The following is a 23,729-nucleotide window of genomic DNA, read 5'->3' as shown; positions in this document are numbered from 1 at the left end:
TTTTTTAATATTTTATTATTATTATTATTATATAAAAATAAATAATAATATGATACGTTAATATCACATTAACATTTAATATAAGTTACAGGTTGAATTTTCTTTTTTGATTATTGTTGCATCTAAACACATCTTTTACATTTTACTTTCACAAAAAAGAAAAAAAAAGATAAAAAAGAGCTTAACTCATAAAATTAATGAATGATTATAAGACAAGAAGGAGATAACATCTTGTTGTCACTGTCACTGTCACTGTAGTAACTTTTTTGAAATGATGAGATAATATAACTTAATTTTATAAAATTAAAAATTTTGAATTAAATGTAGAATTTTTATTTTAACAAGACAATGTGTAAAAATATCATGCTTATTGGTATATGACCCCGGGAGTGCCAAGACCTCTGAGGAACCAAATGCATGCATTGGTGAAAAACACAAAACCCAAAATGTGGAAAGGAGAAAAGGCGGACTGTGTGTTAAATCGGGAGTTGTGAAGGGATTGGGATTAAGCGAGAGAGAATCCAAAAGGAGAGGAAGTGGGCGGGACCCACTTTCTCCAGACTCCACTGTTTCGAAGATATGGGCAGCTTAAAATGCACACGCTTCACCTCATCAGTTTATATCTTTCCTCTACGTATAGTTACTTTTTTATCGAGTTTCCCACAAAACAGACCATTACACTTTCGAAACCAACAACATTATATATATATATATATACCCTCAACGTGTCTCCTTCTCCTTCTCTGTCGATATAGGCTTTCGTTTCCTTGGCTCTCCTTTCCTTTCTCTCGTTTTACTTTTTCAGCTCTTCCAAACGTCGGCTCTGTTTGCCCTTTTAAGTGCTGCTCACTCTCTCAAAGTTGTAATAACTTACTATGTACAAGCTCTCATTGCCATTGTGAACAAGAGAGTATACTGGTGATCTGTTTTATCTTCTATATTTCAGGAAAATGGCATTTGAATATCTGGAGGTTAGCCCTACATGGGTTCTGCTTCATCTGTTTATTTTCCTTTTTGCTCTCTCTCTCTCTCTCTTTTGGTTGGAATATTGTTAGATCGTGTTTAACCTTTATGGTTGTGGGTTGAATGTGTGATGTAGGAGCATATAAGGAATTCAAGAGGAGCTCTGCTTTTTACTTGCAGATGGTTGCCTTTCTCTTCTCCAAAGGCTCTTGTTTTCCTTTGCCATGGTACCATATCTCTTTCTCTCTTGAATCATTTAATTACCGTTTACTATACTTAGCCAAAAAAAATTAAAAAAGGAAAAAAAAATAAAAGGGGCATTGGGTGTAATTCATTGATGTCGTTGCAGGCTATGGCGTGGAGTGCAGCGGATTCATGAGAGGTAATAAATACTATTAAATAACCTATTTTCCCATTTATACGTGTTTTTAACCTTCTTTTTGTAATTTTTTCAAATAGCATCATGTAACACGTAGATGACTTTGCTCACAAGATTCCAACTTTTACACCATAGGCCATGCCATCAAATTCAAAACAATTTTTTCCAAGCTTGGAAGGTTCACGGACTTTTATTGTGAATCACAAACTTCATTATAAAGATAAGCAAACTTTCCACACGGAATTGATTGCCCAAACTTTCTCCCCCTCTCTCTCTCTCTCTCTCTCTCAAGACTAGTTTCAGTAGTAAACAATAATGATGGCCGTGTTTGCTCGCCTAATAACTTTGGGTTTTCTTTACGTGGTCATGTGGTGGTCAACCACCAAAATGTTTTTGAGTTATTGAAATTAATGATCACGTTAAGCCGGACACAAACAGGGTTTGGAAGTTTCCCTTCAATTTAAGTTTCATAAGTTTCCCCTTTGTCCCAATTCAAGTAGAATTTAGCGATGGGAACTTAAGTCAAACATGACCACTTGGGAGAATATATTTAAAATCAAATTAAATAGGTTGGAAGCCTTCAGGAATTAAGATTTAGTAGCCCCAACCCCTGTTTTGGCTACTTAATTTCTGATTTTAATTGATTAATCATATAGGGAAGTATAAGATAGATCTTGAAAGAATTCCTTACCCGGAAAATAAAAGAGGGTTTCAATTCTTAAATAGTTAGTGCTATATATATATATATATATATATTTGTGGGGTATGAGGAATTACTGCCGCTAATCAAACAAAAGGATAAGTTGGCTATTCCCTATGGTCTGCCATTATCTTCTGTTACATTTTGTCACCATTCTAATACGTAGGTGTAACCCCACAGATATTGCATTCGAGCAGTGTGACATAATCAATTTATCTTATCAACATTGGCATGTCATTGTGAAGGATTTTCTTTTCTGTACGCAAGAAAGCCAAATAAGGCCAGCATTTTTTTTTTGACTTTTAAGCTTTTTCCTTTTGTTTTTATCTGGTGATCAGCTTGAAGTTGTTATTGTGTTTATATTACAACAAACAAGCAGGTCAAAAAGCTACTTTGTAACTTTGTTAAAAAGAAAGAAGTATTGTTATAAACTAAATTTATGTTTGACTAATTATTTAGTTATTTATTATACATATTGATAGTCACTTTTTTGTTTAAATAATGATACGTATTCATAGTTCTAAGATCATCCATCACATTGATGAAGATTTGAAGCTGTGTAGATCTTGTTGTGGGTCATATCATGTATTCTGATCTGAAATTTAAAATGTGGGTCAGTTCGGTTGGTTTAGGTTGGCAAACAATCGATTGCTCATACTCAACCATCCTGATCAGGCCCACCAAGATTCTCACATAAAGACTCTAGAAACCATAAACTAATTGATGAATCCGATTAATTAGAAAGAAGGAAAGAATCATTTCAGTGAACTAGTCTTGATGACGGGTCAATTCAGCAAAAGGATCCACTTAAATTTCCTTTTTCTTGTGGGATATCTGAATTAGTATTCTGCTCATAGAAGACCTATTGTCTAGTTTTATTAGTGACTAGAAGATTAAAAGTCAATGATGTTTGCTTTATTGCATGAATTCCCTAGGTTGGCTAGGTGAGAAGATTCAAAATGGATAGTCATTTCATTGTTGATAAATGCTAATTTTAGTGTTGGGCATTGATTAATGGAGTTCAAGGCCTGTCTTAAGCTGATATCATGATTTCAATAGAATGTGGAACCAGGCTAGCAGCTGCAGGATATGCCGTGTTTGGGATTGATTATGAAGGGCATGGAAGGTCCAAGGGTGCTCGATGTTATATTAAGAAGTTCGAAAACATCGTTAATGACTGCACTGAATTTTTCAAATCTATCTGCGGTATGTGACATACCAGAATTACCACAATTATTTAGCCAGCTCCTTTGTTTTAATTCACCACCTAAATCTGCCACCATGGTTTTCCAGCTCTGGAAGAATACAGGGAGAAGAGCAGATTCTTATATGGAGAGTCAATGGGAGGTGCTGTGGCCCTACTGCTTCATAAGAAGGACCCTTCCTTTTGGAATGGTGCTGTTCTTGTTGCACCCATGTGTAAGGTAATGATGTAAATACTACTACTATTAACCTTAGTAAGAATCAATTATTCAGCTACTCTAGTTGAGCTTTAAAATTTCTAGATATCAGAGAAAGTGAAGCCACATCCGGTGGTCGTGAATATATTGACTAAAATGGAAGAAATCATACCTAAATGGAAGATAGTACCCACAAAAGACGTTATTGACTCAGCATTCAAGGACCCCGTTAAGCGAGAAGTGGTGAGGATATTCAATTCCTTCTATTCTTGTTAAGTCTAGAGACTCTTGAATTGGTTTTGCTGATTTAAAGGATTTAATACAGTAACTAAAGCTCACGGATGGTCTCTCTTTCCTTGATGATGGGTGCAGATAAGGAATAATAAGTTGATATACCAAGACAAGCCCAGACTGAAAACAGCGCTGGAAATGCTCAGAACCAGCATGAGCCTTGAAGATGGTTTAAATGAGGTTAACAACTTTCCCTCTCGAGCCCTTCCCCATTCCAAAATATCTGATTTTTGTGCTTTTAAATCTCAAGTAAGACAAAAATTCTACAATCTCTATTGTAATAATCTGCATGGAAGGTGAGGGGAATGAGTCTTGGGTTACATTTCAGGGACTAATTCGCCATATGGGAAAAAATAGCAGAAATAAATTATAGTGGGTGCTATTTCGTTCTGTACCATGAAGTCCTACTGTACCTTGTCAGAAGGTTCCTTGTAATCGGATTCCCCGTTACAATGAGGCACTAGGATCGTTGAATGAGTTAATGCAGTGAATAAATTTAGGTTGAAAAACTATTGTTGGCAACCGAGAGAGTGGTTTCTCATTTATTTGACATTTACACCGGTTGGTTGAATTGTTTTGGGCAGGTGACACTCCCCTTCTTTGTACTGCACGGGGAGGCTGATATAGTAACAGACCCTGAAGTAAGCAAGGCCTTGTATGACAAAGCTAGCAGCAGGGACAAAACCATAAAACTGTATCCAGGGATGTGGCATGGGTTGACATCAGGAGAGCCCGATGAAAACATTGAAATCGTTTTTGCTGATATCACTGCATGGCTTGACAAGCGCTGCAATGCTGTAACTTTTGAGCAAATTCTTCATCCTTTCAACAATGGCTTCGAGAAATTCGCTAGCACAACAATATCAATGGCAGCAACCAATGGCAGAAGACAATCGAATGGGAGCTATTTGTGCGGATTGAAGGGACTTCGTACACAACAGCTCTCAGCAATGTAGCCTAATAGTATCAAATTAGCTGCTGTCTCTGTAAATTTCTCTGCAGCATATATAAATTTCATGTTCTCACAAACGTAGAAATGCAAATCTTTTGAAGGGGAAATGAACGGAAACTAAAAGAAAGTTGCTCCCATTATGTTGCTTGATATGATTTACTTCTGCAACAAGAGGTTTGCTTGTGGGTGATCATTTGTTTCATTGAACTGTTTATTGTGGTCCCTGATTATACCTGAGATCTGACAATAGATTGTTGACTGATTGAAAGAAAAAACAAACTTCCTTTGGGCCAGTATGCAAGCATACGGAGGAAGCAATGAAGATAGAGATCACATGAAATTATAATGCTTTATGTTTACTGCCAATGTAGTTGATAGTTACAACAAACTTTATCATCATAAATTACATCGGTAGCTCTCTCCTCCCCGCTCCCCCGGTGAATTAATTGCAGTAATTCGTATAACTTAAATGCAATGTTGCACTTGCCTCCCAACGTGAAGTACAAGTACGCCAACATTGATCCATTCAGGCCCTATGTTTCTCATGTCCTAATTCCTACTCAGTTCTATATTTAAGGTGCAATGCTAAATCCATTTATGTAGTTATTCTATGAGTAAGTATAATGAGATATACATGCATTTTCCCTTCCATGACACAAATTGTCCTAATATTCAAAGAAAAAGTTATCGAGTTGGTCAATTGAGAACATTTACATGCCACAGCAATTCTTCAATTTCTTCCAATTTCAAAAGAAAATGAGTCAAAAACATCAATTTATTCGTAATTTCTTTGAAGTACACAAAGAAATAAAGCTTGAACTGTCAAATATTATACATGTTCTAATTTATTATAATTATTTAGACTCTGTTTAATTGATATTCTTATTATTTATATTCTGTTTTTTATTATTTATTATTTATTGCTTTCTATTTTTTTTTTTTTTAAATAGCAATAAAATTGTCAAGGAAACGCTATGATTCCCATGGCCTGAAATGTCATTCTTATAAGGTTCTTGGCTTTGGGTTTTGGAAGTAATCAGAAGTTGGCAACCCATGGTCTGAAATTCGCCATGCTGCCTATTGCTGTGTAAATTGCATGTCTCACGGTTTAACCAAGATTGACGTTTTCTTCGTCTTTCTAGTGTCAGTATGCCCAAAGAAATGTTGTTTGTTGCCCAAAGATGGTAGGGAGGCAGGCAATATGGCTTGCTTCTAGTACCCGACGCAGATAAAACCTCGCCCAGTTTGATTGAACCCCTTTTTTTATTCTATTTTGTTTTGTTTCTTTAATGCGCTCAACTGCGAATCATATTCTTTAACTTGTATTGGGTCCAAGAGACATGGAGCAAGTATTAGGCCATACCAATCTTCAGTCAGGTCAGCAACTTATCGTTGGGCTCAGAACTCCAACGTAACTACAAATGTGTTGTGCAAAAGTTATCCTGAAGCCCAACGAGCGATATATATTTATATGTATATTTCTATCTTTCAAGCACTGACACTACTCTTACATGAAGGTCCTAAAGGAGGCCAAGCGCCGACGAGGTTGGGCCATGAGTTTTTGAGTGAAAAGAGGATAGTAGACGGAATTTAGAATCATCACAAGCATATCACTTACAATTCTTTTTTTATATATAATATAATACTATAAATTATGTAAATACGATAAAAAGTTATGTGCAATTTCATTACTCACAAGTGTGGCTTACATATTTCATATTTATGATTGGACAATTGTAATAGGATAATTACAAATAGTATCTCCCAAAATCATCTTTCTTGTGATACCAGTTCTAGCCCAAGTCTAGCAAGCCCCCATTCGTATTGTCACGAACTCAACGTGGGGAAGATGGTAGCCTTCAGAAAGGCAAAGCCGGAGATTTACTGAGCTTGTATCGGACCTTTCTTCTTGGCATGCATGATCTTTTGATGCATATTCATGTCCTTCCTCAGAGTTTTATTTTGTTAATGGAAACTGATTAGGAAATTCGTCGGTCCAGGTTTTTTTTTCTTTTCTTTTCATTTTCTGTGTCACGTCAAGCTTCATCGACAATTTACTAACATGAACACTGGATGAATCCCCTTAGAATATTGGACAAAAAATTAAAACCGCCTGGAACTGAAAAGGAATCCGAATCCGGACCCTTGCTGGGAAAGAAACCAATGAGGCAAGGACCAAGAGCTGGAGCACTACGTATGAGTAAATGGAGAAACTAATATAAGCAAAGAAAAGAATGATAAATGTAGAATTGAATTACTATTGCTGCTGAACATAAGCAGCTGCATAAATAAAATAAAAAAAAGGGTAAAATGTTATTTTAGATTCGCAAAGCTCACTGTCAATTAAGATTTAAAAGAGGATAGAGACATGGAAATTACAAAGATGGCAAACACAAGTCAAAAAGGAAAATCTCCAAATCTATTCTAAAGAGACTTCATTTGCTGCTGCTGCCGCCGCCGCCGCTAACTATATTGTTTCAATGGGGAAAAGAGGGGGGGAGTTCTTTTCCACTGAACAATTATATTTGATTGGTCTTTCTGTGAGTATATATGCCACTTTAAGATGTTGATGCATTGTTGGTGTTGCTGCCCTCCTTGTGGTCACCAAAAATACGTTGCCGGAAGTCTGAAACCATTAGAGGGAGACCCTTTCGAAGGGACACCTTGGGTTGCCAACCAAGTAGCTCCTTGGCTCTTGAGATATCAGGCTTCCTCTTGTGTGGGTCATCTTCTGTGTTGGGTCTAAACTCTATCTTTGCATTCGGGTCAATTGTTTCCTGGACGACCTGTAAATACACGTGGAGAAATCTCAGTACTGTCCAAGAAAAATAGAAAACCAATATAGCAAGAATGCAGGAAACAAGCAACATAAAACTAGTAAGTCATAAAACACTTCTGCATATCGTACACTAGCTTAGGTTGTTAATTTGTCTCATGTCCCCAATTAAAGGTAAGGATCTTGAATTTCTATCTTTAAAGGCATAACAAGACTCTGAATCAAATGAAATACACTGTGAAGGCAGTATTAATTTTATGGCACACCCATGATTTTAACTAAGATCTCAATGCATTTAATTAACAATAGCCACTGTCATTGTTATCACCCAAACATTTCTTAGTAGCTTTATCAGCTTCTATAGAAAACAATACCAAGATTTAAAGAGTAGTAGGCATACCTCAGCAAGCTCAAGCATGGTGAATTCACCCGGATTTCCAAGATTAAAAGGTCCAACGTGTTCACCTTCCATCAAGCGCATGAGACCCTCCACCTGTTTCAAACCAGATTATTTTACAAAAAATGAGCAGGAACAGTTATGCCAAGCTACCAATCAATGCGGAGAGGAGAGAACAGTTCTGATCACAAGATACTAGACAAAACACTGACCAGCATACCCCACAAATCTAACTACACAAGATTATAATAATACATCAATAAAATGTTACCCGGGAAAAACCTGCCCCAGATAGTGTTGTACACTCAATAGAAAATACCAACTATTTACTCTAAAATGCTGGCCAATCATATCAAATAGTACAAATAAAAAAATCCCAAAAGGTCACTTAAAATATCATTAATGGAAGCAGGGGGGTACCAACTTTTTATGCAAGCACGAGTTGTTAAATACTGGTTTGGAAGAACTATTATTTCCATTGACAGTGAACAAAACACAATGATGCTCATACCAAACTATGGGCATTTAAATTAGCTGGTCCACTTGGGACATTCATTTGGTACAAGTCACATGGTGTATGTTTGTTCAATTAATTTTTACACTCACCAAAGGGAAATTCAGAACCAAGAAGATCCTGTCAGTTAAATTTCTTATCCCAAAAGACTTTACATTTCCTATGCTGAAATATCATAGAGTTTAGATTTCACTTTATACAATGTTATGTCAGGATGTACTTTTTAAATCATGTGCACTGCACAGTTTCAACATCACATGCAACTTCCCCACCAAATGTCAAATTTTCACTACAAATTGCAGATTTATATCAGCTAAGTATCCTAGGTTAAAAAAAAATAATAATAGAAAAAGGCAATGTAGTATCATGGCACCAACATTTCCAACAAAAAATAAAGAGAAGTAAAAGCTGAAAAGATTCATAAAAAAGTTTGGATCAGGCCAAAAAAATAAAAAAATGAAAGCATAATAAAGAAGTCTGAATAAAATAATAATAACAATAAAGCATCATTTACCAGATCAGAAACATATTGGAAACTCCTAGTCTGTTTCCCATCGCCATATACAGTCAAAGGCTCCTTCCTTAAAGCCTGCATTCATTATTCAATTATCACATTAACAACCCGCTGACCCTATCAAATAAAATTATAAAAATTACAACTAAAACAAAGAGAACCTGAGCAACGAAATTGCTAACGACACGACCATCATCGATGCACATACGAGGTCCGTAAGTATTGAAAATTCTGGCAATCCTAACCTGATATTGAAACAGCGGATTAAATAAATAACTATAATAATAAGAAAGTACTCATACGTAAATATAAAACAGTGATTTAACAGTTTGGTGCAACGTCAGTGACAACAAATTAAATAGATTAGATTATTTCAGTGAAATTAAAAAAGTGTAGGTTAGCTAACCTCAACGCCGGCGCCTCTGTGATAGTCCATGGTCAACGTTTCAGCAGTACGCTTTCCCTCATCGTAGCAACTGCGGACACCTGTCATCACACACTCAAAAGTACCGGTTGGTCCCCTCCTTTAAACCCCCAAGAACAGTGCAAATTCATATGCTTTTTCAGAATGTAACAGAGACACGCGCCCAAACAAGCAGCCAGATCTAAACTTACACTAAATTCCACATTCAAAAGACAAATTTTACGGAAATGTCCCCACCACCTCCCTGCCAATTCCGTTTCTCACCACTCCAAACATAAAAACCCTGTTTCCTTCTTTTGCAAAAAATGATTTTTAACTGGTGATCAGTCTGTGCTACGTGCCAGTGTGTCGTAGGATAGAAAGTAAAATTTACTGCCGCACGATTATAAGGAACCGCTAATCACGGGTTCATCGTGAAACGTTAAAAATTCGACCAGATCTGAACGTTCTAGAGCGCCAGTACCAGCGCCATTTCAGCAATAGTTCCAACTTCCAAAAGGACAACAAACGTGTACAGGAGGAAACCCAACTCCCATACCCAGATTGGAAGGCAATTGAAACGACAAGACTCCTTTCCCTCTGCCTCTCAAATACAGGGGAAATTGGTAAATGGAAGCCAGAAAGAGATTTTCCGGTGACTGAAATTTTCTCCAAGGACAAAAAAAGAAAAAGAAACAGAGAGAAAGAAACGAACCGATGGGATTAACGTTGCCCCAGTAAGTTTCCTTCTGAGGATGTTGCAGAGGATCTCCGTACACTTCGCTGGTACTGGTCAATAAGAACCTGGCACCTACTCTTTTAGCCAGGCCTAACATGTTCAATGTCCCCACCACATTCGTCTTGTAAAGAAACACCCCCGATTAAGGAAAAACAAATACTCCTATAAATCAAAACTAGCAACAAATATAGCAAAAACAGGGTTATGTAAAAGTATTTATTACTAAATATAAAAAAAAGGATATGATAGTTTTGACTGGGTTGAATTTGTAATGAACTGGAGAAGCGGGGCAAGCGAGATGGTAGATCTGGTCAACTTCCAAGAGCAAAGGTTCCACGACGTCGTGTCGGATAAGCTCGAAGTTTGGGTTTCCGAAGTGGTGCATGACGTTCTCTTTCCTTCCCGTGAAGAAGTTATCGACGACGATTACGCTGTCTCCTCTAGCTATCAGACGGTCCACGAGGTGGGACCCGACGAACCCGGCTCCACCCGTTACTACGATTCTCAAACCCTTCCGTTTTAGCCCCAGCGGAATCTTACCGGTCGGGTTGGCTGACTCGAACCCGACCCGGTGCGGGTAGGAGAACTTGTTCTGGGGCTCGATGGGGAAGTAGGTGATGGAATCGGAGATCGAGGTGGTAAAGTGGTGGTGGGGAACGTGCGGGGCACGTGAGGTTGGGAAGATGGTGAAAATCAGAGTGGCTATCGCAATGCCGACAAGCACGAAGAGAAGTCGTTGTTCTCTGAGCATGTAACGAATCGGGCGGATGACGGAGGCCCATGGTTTAACGGGTTTGGGCGAATATGAATCCGAAGCAGGATGGGTCTCGTGGCCTCTGTATATCAGCTCCGACCCCATTGCTCTACAACTTCAAAAATCAAACTCAATTTATAAGATCAAAAGAGGGGAAAATAAACAGAATTTGGAAAAGTGAGTCGCCGGGAGCTGACTCGCCGGCGAAGTGAGGAAGGTGATGGAAGGGGGGTTTTGGGGACGGAGTGCGCGTGGGGATGGGGTGAAGGGGCTTCTGGTATGTAAGAAGAAAGACGAGATTAAATATAAATAAGGGCTTGGGACAAGGGATGGTATTACGGAAATGCCCTGGATGGTGGCTTTTGGTTTTTTCATAAAGTTTTTTAGTTTGAAAAGTAAACGGTTGTCATTAGGTGAAGAATTTCCAAAACTTTTTTTTTTCCTCTTTTTTCAGGTTATGGTGATTTTGAAAGGATTTTAATTAAATTTGGGTGTGTCCTTTATCAAGTTGCTTTAACAAGGGTGATAGAGACACAGTGGAGGTGGTGTCACACAATATATATATATATATATATATATATATATGGATATGTATTATGTTTGAAACTGAGAATTAACCTTTAAAAAATGTAGATGAATTGTGATATACATTTTTACTTTTAAAGGTTGAATTAGACATCAATAGACACCTATCAAGAATAGTAACAATTTATAAATGAATTGAGATGAGTTTTGTTACATTGTACCCATCCTTTCATAATGGATGAGACGTGTCTGTAAAATATCATTCTTAGTGTTTTAAAGAAACAATTTAGGGTTAGTGCCTTAATCACACATTTGTTAAGAGAAAAAAAAAAAGAGGGAGTAAAAACCCACTTGTTAAGAGATAAAAAAACAATAGAAAGATCGATGTTGACTCGGTTTGAGTGCATATGCAAAAATCCGAATATTGTTTATTTATTTTAATAGTAGATCACTAAGTGTTTTAATTTAATCTTATTTTATCTCTTTTATGTAGTGATTGAATTTTATGAGCAAAGAAAGATTCATGTCCATTTTCTTATCCTATTTTCTTTTTTGAATTAAATCACAAAAATATCAATATCTATTTTCATTTTCTTTCCACAAATTCTCTATCCAAATGTGTAAGTAAATTCAAAAAAGAATTAGCTATACAGTAAGCTGTCATAAATCTTTTAACTTTCGTGCAATTTTTCAAGACCTACTCAAGTTCGACTCTAACCATTTTTTATATCCATAATGTTATTATATTATTAAATAATTTTTATTTTTAAATTATTACAATATTTTAAAAATTAATATTTTAAGAATAAAAAAATTTTAAAATTATCGTTGAGTCTAATCTGATCAATGAACGTTTCTAAACTGTCATATATAAATAGAATTACTCATGTGTATCCCTAAAAAATATTGTTTAAGGTCCCCTTAAGATGGAAGCTTTTTTTTTTTTTCTTATTTACTGGGTTAGTATATAAAATTTTATCATATCATGTGGGTTTAGAATTTAGAATTAAAAAGCTACGCCAACAGTTTCATGTTACCAGAGTTGACCTGAACCTGCAGATTGATTCTTTTTTTATATTAAGGGTGAGAATATTTCTTTGAATTTCAATCACACAACTTGGCTCTAAGCTTATAATAAGTCAATAAAAGGTTTTAAAATCTAATTACTCACTATCTAATTGAGGCCCCATTTAATTTATTTTTTTATTTTCCTATTTAGTATCGAATTTCTATTTATTTTTCTACAAATAAAATAAATAATAAAACCATTAACGAAATAGAGTTTAATTTTTTTGTTATCAGTGATAAAGTGGTTATAGAGTAAAGGGCATGAACTCAATGGATAATGCACGTTGCACATCTCCAATTATAAAGTACGACGACATCTAAATTAATATCTTAACTGTTTTAGAAATTTATTAATGAAGTACAAGATTTTGAACAGATTCATTTGTTTCCATAAGCAAATAATCAAACCTCTCAAAGTGTAACCTTTCCCATATAATGTTTTGGGTTTAACCTTCCCCGTATAATGACACTCCCACTTCCCCGGCGAGAAAGTAAAAAAGTTACCGTCCACGGTCCGGGGATCAACCCATGTTCAGGTCAACGTTAATTCTGTACTTTTGTGGCTTTAAAGTAAAGTTAAAGCCTCAAGAAGGCTATATTTGTAAATTTGTCGAATCTTATGTCTCTTTATAATTCGACCCAAATATATTAAAGAGTGTGCTTCGCCAAAAAAAAAAAATCCGCCACGCTTATTAGGAGGTCAATAAAAGCGCCTAAATGTACTCAAATCCAAGTTGGTGGAGCAACCTTGGAGTGATTTGGACGCTCTCAATTTTTTCTAGCTAACCTAACACTTGCCCATGGAGGTTTTATTTTCCATATTTTAGCTCAACGGGCCAAATTATTATATTTTGCCCTCTTCTTTTTCTTTTTTCGATTTTTTAAGTTGATCATTGTTTTTGAAGCTAAGCCCACTTTACGTAAACCATGCACAAATGTGAATCAACTTTGATGAATTTGGACATCTTCACCTTCTTCCTTCTAAAATCTAATCCTAGGCTCATAATAGAAAAACTAATCTAGGATTCCAAAATGCCTTAAACGACAAGGGATTTGCACCTTTTTAAGATCGGAAACAAAAGAAAGAGATAAAAGGTTACGTCCATTTCGTTGTAGTGAAAGTTTAAGCAATGTCACTTCAAACAAAGCTTTAATTGTTCTCTGCATCAAGGAAATTGATACTGTTTATGTTTATTCTCGCAGTGGCGTTTTATTTTGTTTTGGAAAGTCTAAAGTCTAAACAAGCATAAGTCAAATGTCAATGTAAACAGTAATCTCTAATCACTGCTTCATCACTAACTAATCCGCTGATATCAGCTGATTAAGACAACATACCGTATTACGGGAACGGTGGGAGCACCTGTTAATCGTTGAGGGAAAAAAATTCAATTTATTTGGCATGCCAGTTCATAGTGGGCCGGGGTAGTACATTTAGAGTTTCTAGCTAGCTTAATTAACATCCAATTATTCAAGTATTTGATACCCGAATCAGTCAATAACCTCACTTTCGCCATCAATTAACAACTTAATTTCTTGGTTTTTTTTTTCTTTTCTGTTGATCAATATCTAGTCTCTATTTTCTCAACAATGTTGCCAATGCCATTTTGGAAATCCGTAGAATTTCAAGTTGGATAATGGTTTGCACTTTGCCTGCTTTGGTAAAGACGTATGATTAATGTACTCTAGGAGTATATTCAGCCTAATTGCTGGAATCAGTTCGTCGTGTCTATTGATTATATTGCAATAATGACAGCTAGCTTTTACTCGTCATTTGCAAATTGTTTGTTAGTCTAATCTCTATAATTAATTAAGGCATCCAAACAACCTCTTAATTACGTATTGTTAAATCCCATCTATTTAGTCCCCAAAAACAAATCTAAATTTGTTTATAAGCTGCATGTGCCAAGTGGGAAGCTGGGGTTTGATTCAATAAATACTCTTAAAAAAGGTTGGAGCAATTCTATGATATATCTTAATGTTCAAAGGTGTAAACCTCTTTGCAACTTGTATGCCTCCTTCCAAAGTCCTAAACATTATTGCATGTACACCTCAGTCAAAGTCTGAGATGGAAATTAGCTTTTATCTATTTATAGCTACCGTCTTTATCATCTTTACACTAATTCATTCCATCCAAAACTAAAAAGGGTCTTCTCATAAATTTAATTATTTTTAATGCTAATTAATGCTCCGTTCCTCTTACTCAATAATACTCCAAATCCAATCCTTTTGACAATAATTTTTCATTGGTATTTTTTAATCTGCTTTTTATTTGTCATAAAATATGATTATTGATTTCATTTTCAGTTATAGTCTAGTCTGTACTTAATTTGTAACTAAAATTGACACGTGAACTAACTAAACAATCAATTTAATAATCATTTTAAATTGGTTATTATAGTACATTAAAGTCTTGATAATAACCAAGAGTAAAAAAAAACCCACTTCATCAGTAAATAAAGTTTTAACTGTAACCATGCCTTCAAAAATTATTGCAGTTAATTAATTTTACTCGGATAATAATGATGAGGTCGTACATGTAATCGAAGTAAAATATGGCTGTTGTAGTAGTAGTTATGTTTTAAATTTGTTCAATAAAGTTCCTCTCGTTAAAAGAGGTTGCTGGTTTGAAGTGTCCGTCCTCCCGCCCCCGGCCAGAAGCCCGAAGGTGGTCCTAAAGTAAAGCCAAAACCCGAATACTAATATTCTGAAGGATTGAAGATAGGGTTTTGGGGTTGGCGCATAGACTTTTGGAATGTAGAACCCTGGGTCCGGGTCTGGGTGCGGGTGGACAAACATCTGCATGCGCGGGGCCCTAAAAGACAGGACTTGGATTGCACGTTGTTGGGAGCATTCCATCTTAAGCAACGTTGACTCTCCTCCCTACACGTGGCTCAGAAGGATTCCCCAGGCTTTGCCCACTCTCTGCCTCTGCCTCTCTGCCCGCTCTCGTATTTTACCAGATGCCATCGTCAGTAATCGTCAGAGCCGGGGAGGAGGAGTGCATTAGCAATCAGCATACTCAAGCCCGTAGGAATTCCAACTTCTCTATTCTAAACTGGAAATTTTGTTTGGTTGGATTGAAGACTAATTATGATTAGAATCGGTAATTTTTTAGTGCAAGATTTGATTTAGTAGTTGATATGACCGCAATTAAGAGTTGGTGTGGGGCAGCGAAGCACAAAAAAATATAATGGGGGAATATATGTTGGTTACAGAGGAATAATGTGATGGATTAAAGAAGAAAAGCTTTGGGTGAATTTAGATTTGAAGTGAAATTAAAACTTGCTATCAATGCAACCTCATTATTGGGGCTGATTAAAAAACAGAGAAATTCTAGAGACAGTCGTTGTTGTCGACGCTCTTCAACACTCGAGTAGTCATAGATCCATGCCATCCAAGTGTGTAAGCTTGAAACTTCTCACCCATTGTTCCGGTCATGGCTTCTAACCTCTAAATCCCATGTTCTAGTAGTATTATATTCTATCTATTATAGTTTGCAGAGTGAAGTCAAGAAGAAGAAGGGGAAGGGATATTAAAAGTACTATAGTATAAAATCTAGAGAGATAACTCAACTAAGGTAACTTGGTATAAGAAGTTACCGGTATCCACTTTAAAATATTGGATGATGTGGGTCTTTAGAGAGTGGAGCGTTCAAAAGCGGTCGCTGGGGGCGACTTCCTCTTAAAATAAATCACCGGCCATTATTAGCTATCAGGTGCAGGTTACAACTTATAGAAAAATGGATTTTAGATGGTTTTCCGGTCGGCATCAAATGTTGGTTAGTGGATACTTTCGAAATGATTTAGCTAATGTTGGGAATCTTTTCAGTTCAAATACAAGTATCATGTCGTTCAAATCGTGAGATTGATGTTTCATTTCAGTGTGTTTGTTTTTTTCTTTACAATAAATTTGCCTTGCAGTCTCTTGGGCCCTTCCCTCCTAAAAGCACGAGGTGGGTGTGGTGAGGATCACATGTCGAATTGTCTTATAAATCAGCTTTTGAATTAAAGCTTTCAAAATCCATTTTTCACGGTGTTTATCAATCTATCAATCAAATTGTTACCGATCAGTGTCTGAGGTTAAAATTATTAATTTTACTTAATATTTTCGTTATTTACCTTTTGTTTGTCAAATAAAATAAATAAACAAACAAAAAAGAAATAAAATAATAATTAATTAACACAGATTCATTCATGCGTTGGAAAAAGTAACAGTGATAGATTCAGGTGGTATTGTGAAGTAAAGGGTAACATGGCCTTGTACCTAAAAACCTCCCATGGCGGCATCGCCGTCCAATGAGGAAACTAACCTTCCGAAAATGACTTTACACGTAAAATCATTTACTAACGATGTCGAGGAAAGGGTCCCCTAGCATAGTTTTTCCATCTCCCGCGTGGTGGCCTGATCCAGTGACATCTGTCGTCGGCGTTTTACCCTGATTCCTGTTCTGACTGTTCGTCAACTTGCGTTGATTTCGACATCTTTGAAAATTGACCAGGAAATCCTTTTTATTTTTCAAAGGAAAATTATGTTTGCGGTCTATACTGGGGAGAAGAGAAGGGCCCCCAACAATCCACATAATTAACATTTGATCCAACCATTTTCTGTCTGTAATTCTTCACCGCCAAAAATCACGCATTAATTTGCACCGTCCTTGTGCTGCCAAGAAAAGAATGAGTCTAAACCATAAAAAAAAAAAATTTCTTTTCCAATTAGATTGCCCCACTTTTATGGAATTAAATAAAGGAGTTCGAGGCACGGGGAGGTAACAGTTGTTGGCTATACGTGGCGGTTGGAATACATAAAAATAATATGGGATTCGGTATTATTTCATTCTTCTATCTTCGGGAATAAAAATTTTTTAACTGTATTTATATGTACTTTTATTTTTATTTAGCAAGTGGTTCCATTGTTGATATAATTATATTGTTCATATGACAGCTACTGAGCTACACGGTCTTGTATAAAACCTTATTGTATTTCCCCCTTCACTTCTAAATATAACATCTTTCATTTTATTTATTTATTTGTAAATGATTGACAAAGTGATTGGTATAGAAGGTTCCCTCTCTCAGCTCTTGTACTATATAATCAAGATTTTCTCTGTCCTTTCGAGTTATGATTTCTAAACTTTTGTTTCCTTTATATTTTATGATTTCGTGTAACACGTCCAAGCAGCTAAACGATATAATAACTCCTGCAGGTATTATGTGATTGAGAAATTAGTGCTTTTTTATTTATTAATGGTAAAGGATATTACACAGGGAATGGATGCAGTTTGGGGGTTACTATGTCCGGACTCTGTGGGGTAGTTATAGTGAAGTAATAAAATTGGGATTTTGAACAACTCTGATTTGATAGTAGATTGCATGTTTATATAGTTATTGAATTCGTTGCTTATTTTTTGTCCCTTTTATGGTAAATTGTGTGGTTAGCTTTCATTTTTTTTCTAAAGTGGCCACTGTATTTGTCTCCTTTAAAAACTTGGGAAAAAAAAAAAACAAATAATCATGGATAGGACAACGCTTCGCCTAATTGATCCCTTCCTCTTTCTCCCTAAATACATGTTTAGTTACCTTTCTTAGCACGTGGCCTTCTCGAGGCAAATGCCTCTATTGGGTAATGAAGACTTTTCTTTGTGCATTTTTTCTTGCTAAGGAGCGAATTAAAGCAAGTTGAGGTCAGTGGCCACATTGAAATGAAGTGTCAAGTGACAAATCAACTATGTAAACTATTCAATTTTAATTTACCTTAGTTGCTCTAACATTTAAGCAGGATTAGGTCAAGATGATTTAAGATTCTACGTTTTTGTTATCTTTGTCATCGTTCAAATGCAACAATGGAAAATAAATAACTTCTCTTTTGGCTTATAAAGAATAACTGCATAGGAAAAGTTCTTAAATTCGAAGATGACATGCGACAATGATAGAGTTCAAAGCAAATCTCTGTTGGGGTTGATCTTATTAGGTTATTAAGAAGTTTAATCTATAATCAACAATGTGAGGATCATGTGGTAAAGGAATAAATAAAGTGCATTGTAGAATCCTAGCATAAGATATATTTCGAGGGAAGAGCTGATGCAATTTTCCCTTGGGAGCTGCTTGGATGGGCTCGATTAGACGGCATGAAGGCTGCAGCCCAGTCCAAATTCTGCTTGAGTCTGAGCATGGTTGATTTTTCCAGAAAGCCCGAATTCGAGTTTCCCTGCAGAAACTTGCAGAAAAACCATGGTCAAATTTTATTACAGAAGAAAAGGAAAGCTTAAAATTGACTACAAGGCGGCATCTGTATTCACCTCAAATTTGTAAGATGGGGTCTGCCTCTTAAAATAAAAAGAAAAAAAAAGTGTGGCCACATTCCATTATGAAGCATACATGGGAAAATGATAGCAAGGTAGTAACACTCAAAATCCTAGGACGATTGCTTGTTCGAGATGGTAGATTTAACCCCGTTTTTGTGTTTTGGCTGAACCCATGGGAGATTGAATGTCATCCATCCGATTAAAAGCGAAAGTACAAGACCGAGCAAGAAAAGTAAAAGGAAAGCTTTTAGAAGAGTAGATAGAATTAAAAGCAGGGGCTCTACTACATATTAATATTCATACATAGATGCATCGAAACAAAATATTCTTTGATGCCTGGCGGCTTGACTTTATTATCACACTGAATTAACATCTGAACCCTTTGTTCAGCTGCAATTCGTTACCGTATAGTCTTGTTAATCATTAACCTTTAATCCAAATCTCTTCTTTTTACATCAAGAATCGTCATGGATCATTTAAGCTTTCCAAGCCGGAGGTTGCAAGTTTGTTGACCAAAGCCAAAGCATTACTAGTAAAATATGTGGCTCTCATAACCCGATTCCGAAGCATTTTGGCCTGCCTTCCCCTTGGATTCTCAAAACCATCCATGCAAGTGTCTTGATCAGTAAGTGCTGCACTCAACCACGTAGTTACGTCCCCCATCTGTGAATAAAATCTTCTGGCACTTAGCTTCCTAAGCACACCAAGTGACCTGTGTAGCTGGTCGATAGCATTTTGAAAGCACTCCATGCAATCTGAGAGGGGAATTTTGTATCTCCCCGTCATCTCCCTGTAATTCTTCACTTTCATTAAGTACTGAGCAACATTCTTGGTTTCTCCTAAAGTCACTGAAACGCCGGCTCGCGCCCACGTGCTTGGACTTCTCCTAGCAATGCTGGAAAAAGATGCTAGTGAGTTGATACAGAGGGCACGGTATCTGGTTACCTTACATGCTTCTTGCACGTAATTGTTTGCTACGTTTCGTGCTGATCGACCCCATTTTAGTTGGCATAGGAGAAGCAAGAATGTCAGGTAAACATTGGCGTTTGCCATTACCAGGAACCTATGAAGTTCTTGAGGGAAAAGAAAAGAAAGAAACGAATGTGTTGAAAAGAAGGTGAAACAATAGAGCAGAATTGTAGGTATTCCCTCCCTGAACTACCTAATAGATTTTAGGAAAAAGCTGGAAGAACCTTCTGTTCATGAACTATGATTTCTCTGAATTTACACGGAATAGCTTTATAAGAGGTTTCCTTGGCTGATTTGGGCACTACTTTTGAAGTGGGAAAAGCGAGAGACTGGTGAATGCAATAAATTTAGAAGGGTATCGAAATTGAAATAGGTTAAAGATAGAGAAGAACATGTGATAGGACAGGTAAGTTACTCATGAATTTGGATGAGATTAGATCTGTTAGGTATCTTCTCTTTAATAGGAGAAATGTTAATGTCTTCAAAAGATCAGATCACTGTACATACAGCTACGACCATGACCTTTTGGAACCATCACTCCTCCATCAAATAAAATCCTTAGAGATTTCAGAAAATTGTCTGTGGTTGCAAAAAGGACCTCACATCGAACGGTTCAGAGTCCAAATCAGCTAAGTTAAATAATTGTCATAGGTTCACACAGTAGTTATCTTGGAGTTCGCATAATGGCAAAGACAAAAATACAGCAAATGAGGTGAAGATGGGTGACAGCGAAGAATGTGTGAAAGAAAGTTATCCGTTAGGCAGCCCTAGTCAAGGTACGTGCATGGTGGGCTGATAAATGACTGTTCTCAGTTAAGCAGATACTTTTAGCAGCCATAATTTTGGGTTCAACAAGAGACTGTTTTACCTAAAAGGAGAGGGCGATCATAGCCTATGTAGACCGAGTCACATGATCCAGTCCAATCAATGATGCAATTCACATGAATGTAGTGATCGGGACTGCTCCCTCGGGCCTCTAGTCATTCAAATTGGCAGTTGAATCTGCAGCATTTGCTAGCAATCTTTCCTAAGATTTTGAAGCTCCTGTTCAAGCCAAGGCCTTTCATCATATCACATCCCCTAATGTGGTAAATGAACTGCAAATGTGTGATAAATGAACTGCTAGAAAATGTATTTGAAAACCATTGCTTGAAGGGGATCGATTCAATCATATGACCATATTTAGGGCCAATTGTATATATTATTATTATTTGTACTGATCATAATTTATAATGAATTATATAAATACATGGGTAATTTAATTGGTTTTCATCGAAATATGAATAATATAGAATTTCAAGGTCTTAATACAACCAAAAAAAAAAAAATCAATGTTGACAGATTCTTGTGTCATGTGGATAACTAAAATTAAGGTCTTAACACTCAAATTTGGGCTCTAAGGCAATTAAAAACCAAACGGAATTAAATGGGCCAAAAGCCAGCCCAAGTCATTTGCCCTATAAAGTATAATTTAATGTTTTTTCGTTGCCAAAAGTGCCCTTCTTCTCTTCCAAAACCCAGCTGACGAAACCCTGCGCCTCTTTGTAATCCACGACCCTCGTTAAGCCAGCGGTCTGCGGCATCTCCGTCCTCCCATAGTGCCTGCGCCATGGCTCGTTTACGTAACGTAAGTAATAGCACTGCTTCTGTTACTTTACCTTTACTCAACTCTTTTCAAGCCCAAAAATATTTTATTCAGCTATGAATTTTTATTTTTGTATATTTAAATTTCTTTCTTTCTTTTTTTATTTGTTTATGGGTTTGTATCGGTTTAATCGTTTTTCTGATATCTGAATCAAAAAACAGAGAAAGAAGAAGGTTTTCCTGAAGCCAATTGTGAAGAAGAAGCAGGAGCAGCAGCAGCAACCCAATGTGGACCCAATAACAGGGAATAAAATCCCAAAGAGTTTTGTGTTTTCGAGAGGGAAGCTGCCTGGTCCGCTTAGGCAACTTCAAATGGACTTGAGAAAGCTGATGCTTCCTTACACTGCTCTCAAACTTAAGGTAATTCCCTCCCCTTTTTGATTTTTTTTTCCTGTAATTTGTGATCTTGTAGCAGTAATTTTTTCTTTTTAATTAACTTTTGTTTTGTTGGTGTTTTTATGGTTGCAGGAGAAGAAGCGGAACAATCTGAAAGACTTTTTGAATGTTGCAGGGCCAATGGGTGTAACCCATTTCCTCATTTTATCTAAAACCGAAACTTCACCTTTCCTGAGGGTGGCAAAGACCCCTCAAGGCCCTACTCTTACATTTAAAATACATGAGTATTCCTTGGCGGTTGATATTGCACAATCTCAATTGCGCCCTAGATGTCCTCAGGATCTTTTCAAAAATTCTCCTTTGGTAATTTCTTCTTCTTCTCTCTCCCTCCTTTAGAAATGGAAGCATGTTTTCCTTGTTGTTGGGTTGTTGCAATTGTTAATAGATGAGTTTTTTTGCAGCGAAATACTGCTGTAGTTTTTGCATTAAAAACAGAACAAGGAAGAGATTGAAACCTTTATTTGCACAGTAGCATGTTGCTGGGGTGGTTGAAGTGGTATATGTTATTCTTGTTACTTATATGACATCTTCTTAGTATTAAGCTTTGAATATATCTTGGGCAGATTGTTCTGTCTGGCTTTGCAACAGGAGATGAACATTTAAAGCTCACGACTACCTTGTTCAAGAACATCTTTCCAGATATTGATATTAACACTGTGAGTGGTTAGACAGTATCATTTCAGTTCCAAACCTACTTTTCTTCTTTCTTTCACCCTTCTTAACACTGTCTTAACATGAATGTTTCAGGTTAAACTTTCTTCCTGCCAGAGAATTGTGTTACTTAATTACAACAAAGACACAAAGCTTATTGATTTTCGACATTATTCTATCAGACTACAGCCTGTTGGTGTCTCCCGGAGAATCAGAAAATTTGTGCAGAACCATCAAGTACCTGATCTTAGGAATCTTCAAGATGTGAGCGACTTTGTCACTAAGTGAGTATTCTTCTTTATGAGCTATATATAACTATAATACTGTTTTTGTTGATGGAATACTCATTTTGAATTATATAGTTCTCCTCACTCCTTTTGTTTGTTATATCAAGATCTGGTTATGGATCAGAAAGTGAAGCTGATGAGGAAGCTGCAACAGTTACTCTGACTAGTGATCTTAGTAGAGTTAATCGCGCATCTACAAAAAGTGCTGTCAAGCTTCAAGAAATTGGACCTAGAATGACTCTCCAACTCATCAAAGTTGAGGGTGGACTATGTTCTGGTGAAGTTATGTTCAGTGAATATGGTATGCTCATCTATCCGTGCAATTTTTATATTCTTCACCAAAAAATGGGGAAAAGAAGAAAAGAATAAGAATTAAAAAAAAAAACAAAACAAAACTCTCTTAACCTTTTCTTCTACATGCCATGTTTATTCGCTGAGACATTTCAGATTATAAATCAATCTGTCCTATACAGTACCTTTATTCAACTAACATGTTTTTTAATAACTATTCTCTGTTTATCAGGAAATGGTGGCAATAAGAAAAAGCCAGACGGTCAGGAAGATAGTGAGAAAGATAACGAAATGGAAGGTAGTGATGACGATAATGAAGAGGAGGATAGTGATGAAGATATTGAAGAAAATGAGGAAGATGATGAAGAAGATTAGTGCTTCAGCAAAATGGAAGGGTTACAACTTCCATTGGTTCATTAAATCACATGATATACATAATTCGTCATGCTCGTCACATGGGAAAGATGCTGCTTTAAAAGTCAGAGAGATCCTCCATCATTAGGGGATCTCTTCAGCTTTCATGCCAGTTAGCTTTTTGTTTTCTTTTTTACTTTCCCGTTTTGTCTTTTCCTCTTAAATTTTTGCTTACACTTGTTGTAGAAGATCCTTATATTCTGATATGAGAAAGAAAAATACAATCAGTGTCAATTTTTTTTTTTTCCTTTGACAAGTGAGAAGAGTTCTTATGTTATTGGAAGAAATATATCTGATGAAATTCAAAACTTTTCCACCCTTTCCTGATTGGAATTTATGAAAAGAAAACTTGCTTGTTGAAAGATTGTTCTATTGCCTGCAGTCCAGGCTTTGATACAGTG

General features: G+C 36.4%; 4 protein-coding genes across 4 annotated transcripts; 2 read left to right on the top strand and 2 right to left on the bottom strand.

Moving 5' to 3' along the window:
- LOC18613566 (caffeoylshikimate esterase) lies at positions 659 to 4,887 on the top strand. The gene is made up of 8 exons (XM_018116883.1): positions 659 to 971; positions 1,100 to 1,190; positions 1,313 to 1,345; positions 3,102 to 3,248; positions 3,336 to 3,466; positions 3,548 to 3,685; positions 3,815 to 3,913; positions 4,318 to 4,887. Exons 1-8 carry the CDS (start codon positions 951 to 953, stop codon positions 4,687 to 4,689), a joined length of 1,032 nt encoding a protein of 343 aa, XP_017972372.1. The 5' UTR covers positions 659 to 950; the 3' UTR covers positions 4,690 to 4,887.
- LOC18613565 (UDP-glucuronic acid decarboxylase 2) lies at positions 6,919 to 11,075 on the bottom strand. The gene is made up of 7 exons (XM_007050866.2): positions 10,273 to 11,075; positions 10,005 to 10,152; positions 9,293 to 9,372; positions 9,048 to 9,131; positions 8,887 to 8,961; positions 7,862 to 7,954; positions 6,919 to 7,471 (listed from the first exon to the last, which is right to left on the bottom strand). The coding sequence occupies exons 1-7, from the start codon at positions 10,885 to 10,887 to the stop codon at positions 7,244 to 7,246; spliced, it is 1,323 nt and encodes a 440-aa protein (XP_007050928.1). The 5' UTR covers positions 10,888 to 11,075; the 3' UTR covers positions 6,919 to 7,243.
- LOC18613563 (21 kDa protein) lies at positions 18,910 to 20,077 on the bottom strand. The gene has a single exon (XM_007050864.2). The coding sequence runs from the start codon at positions 19,727 to 19,729 to the stop codon at positions 19,142 to 19,144; it is 588 nt and encodes a 195-aa protein (XP_007050926.2). The 5' UTR covers positions 19,730 to 20,077; the 3' UTR covers positions 18,910 to 19,141.
- Positions 21,142 to 23,647, top strand: LOC18613562 (peter Pan-like protein). The gene is made up of 7 exons (XM_007050860.2): positions 21,142 to 21,272; positions 21,452 to 21,649; positions 21,758 to 21,988; positions 22,249 to 22,341; positions 22,433 to 22,620; positions 22,731 to 22,924; positions 23,147 to 23,647. Exons 1-7 carry the CDS (start codon positions 21,255 to 21,257, stop codon positions 23,287 to 23,289), a joined length of 1,065 nt encoding a protein of 354 aa, XP_007050922.2. The 5' UTR covers positions 21,142 to 21,254; the 3' UTR covers positions 23,290 to 23,647.

This window comes from Theobroma cacao, chromosome 1 (assembly GCF_000208745.1).
Source record: "Theobroma cacao cultivar B97-61/B2 chromosome 1, Criollo_cocoa_genome_V2, whole genome shotgun sequence".
Lineage (NCBI taxonomy): Eukaryota > Viridiplantae > Streptophyta > Magnoliopsida > Malvales > Malvaceae > Theobroma > Theobroma cacao.
Note: the sequence above shows the minus strand (reverse complement) of the source record. Positions and strands in the feature narration are given on the sequence as shown.

What these genes read in the sequence shown, in the direction of transcription:
- LOC18613565 (XM_007050866.2), bottom strand. Translation starts at nt 10,887, where the DNA reads ATGGGGTCGGAGCTGATATACAGAGGCCACGAGACCCATCCTGCTTCG. An exon ending in GGGCAACGTTAATCCCATCG is followed by an intron (nt 9,373 to 10,004) that starts GTTCGTTTCTTT and finishes GTGTGATGACAG; the next exon opens with GTGTCCGCAGTTGCTACGAT. An exon ending in TCCAATATGTTTCTGATCTG is followed by an intron (nt 7,955 to 8,886) that starts GTAAATGATGCT and finishes GGTTTGAAACAG; the next exon opens with GTGGAGGGTCTCATGCGCTT.
- LOC18613562 (XM_007050860.2), top strand. An exon ending in ACACTGCTCTCAAACTTAAG is followed by an intron (nt 21,650 to 21,757) that starts GTAATTCCCTCC and finishes TTATGGTTGCAG; the next exon opens with GAGAAGAAGCGGAACAATCT. An exon ending in GTGAGCGACTTTGTCACTAA is followed by an intron (nt 22,621 to 22,730) that starts GTGAGTATTCTT and finishes TGTTATATCAAG; the next exon opens with ATCTGGTTATGGATCAGAAA.
- LOC18613563 (XM_007050864.2), bottom strand. Translation starts at nt 19,729, where the DNA reads ATGGCAAACGCCAATGTTTACCTGACATTCTTGCTTCTCCTATGCCAA.
- LOC18613566 (XM_018116883.1), top strand. Translation starts at nt 951, where the DNA reads ATGGCATTTGAATATCTGGAG. An exon ending in TCTTGTTTTCCTTTGCCATG is followed by an intron (nt 1,191 to 1,312) that starts GTACCATATCTC and finishes ATGTCGTTGCAG; the next exon opens with GCTATGGCGTGGAGTGCAGC. An exon ending in TTGAAGATGGTTTAAATGAG is followed by an intron (nt 3,914 to 4,317) that starts GTTAACAACTTT and finishes TGTTTTGGGCAG; the next exon opens with GTGACACTCCCCTTCTTTGT.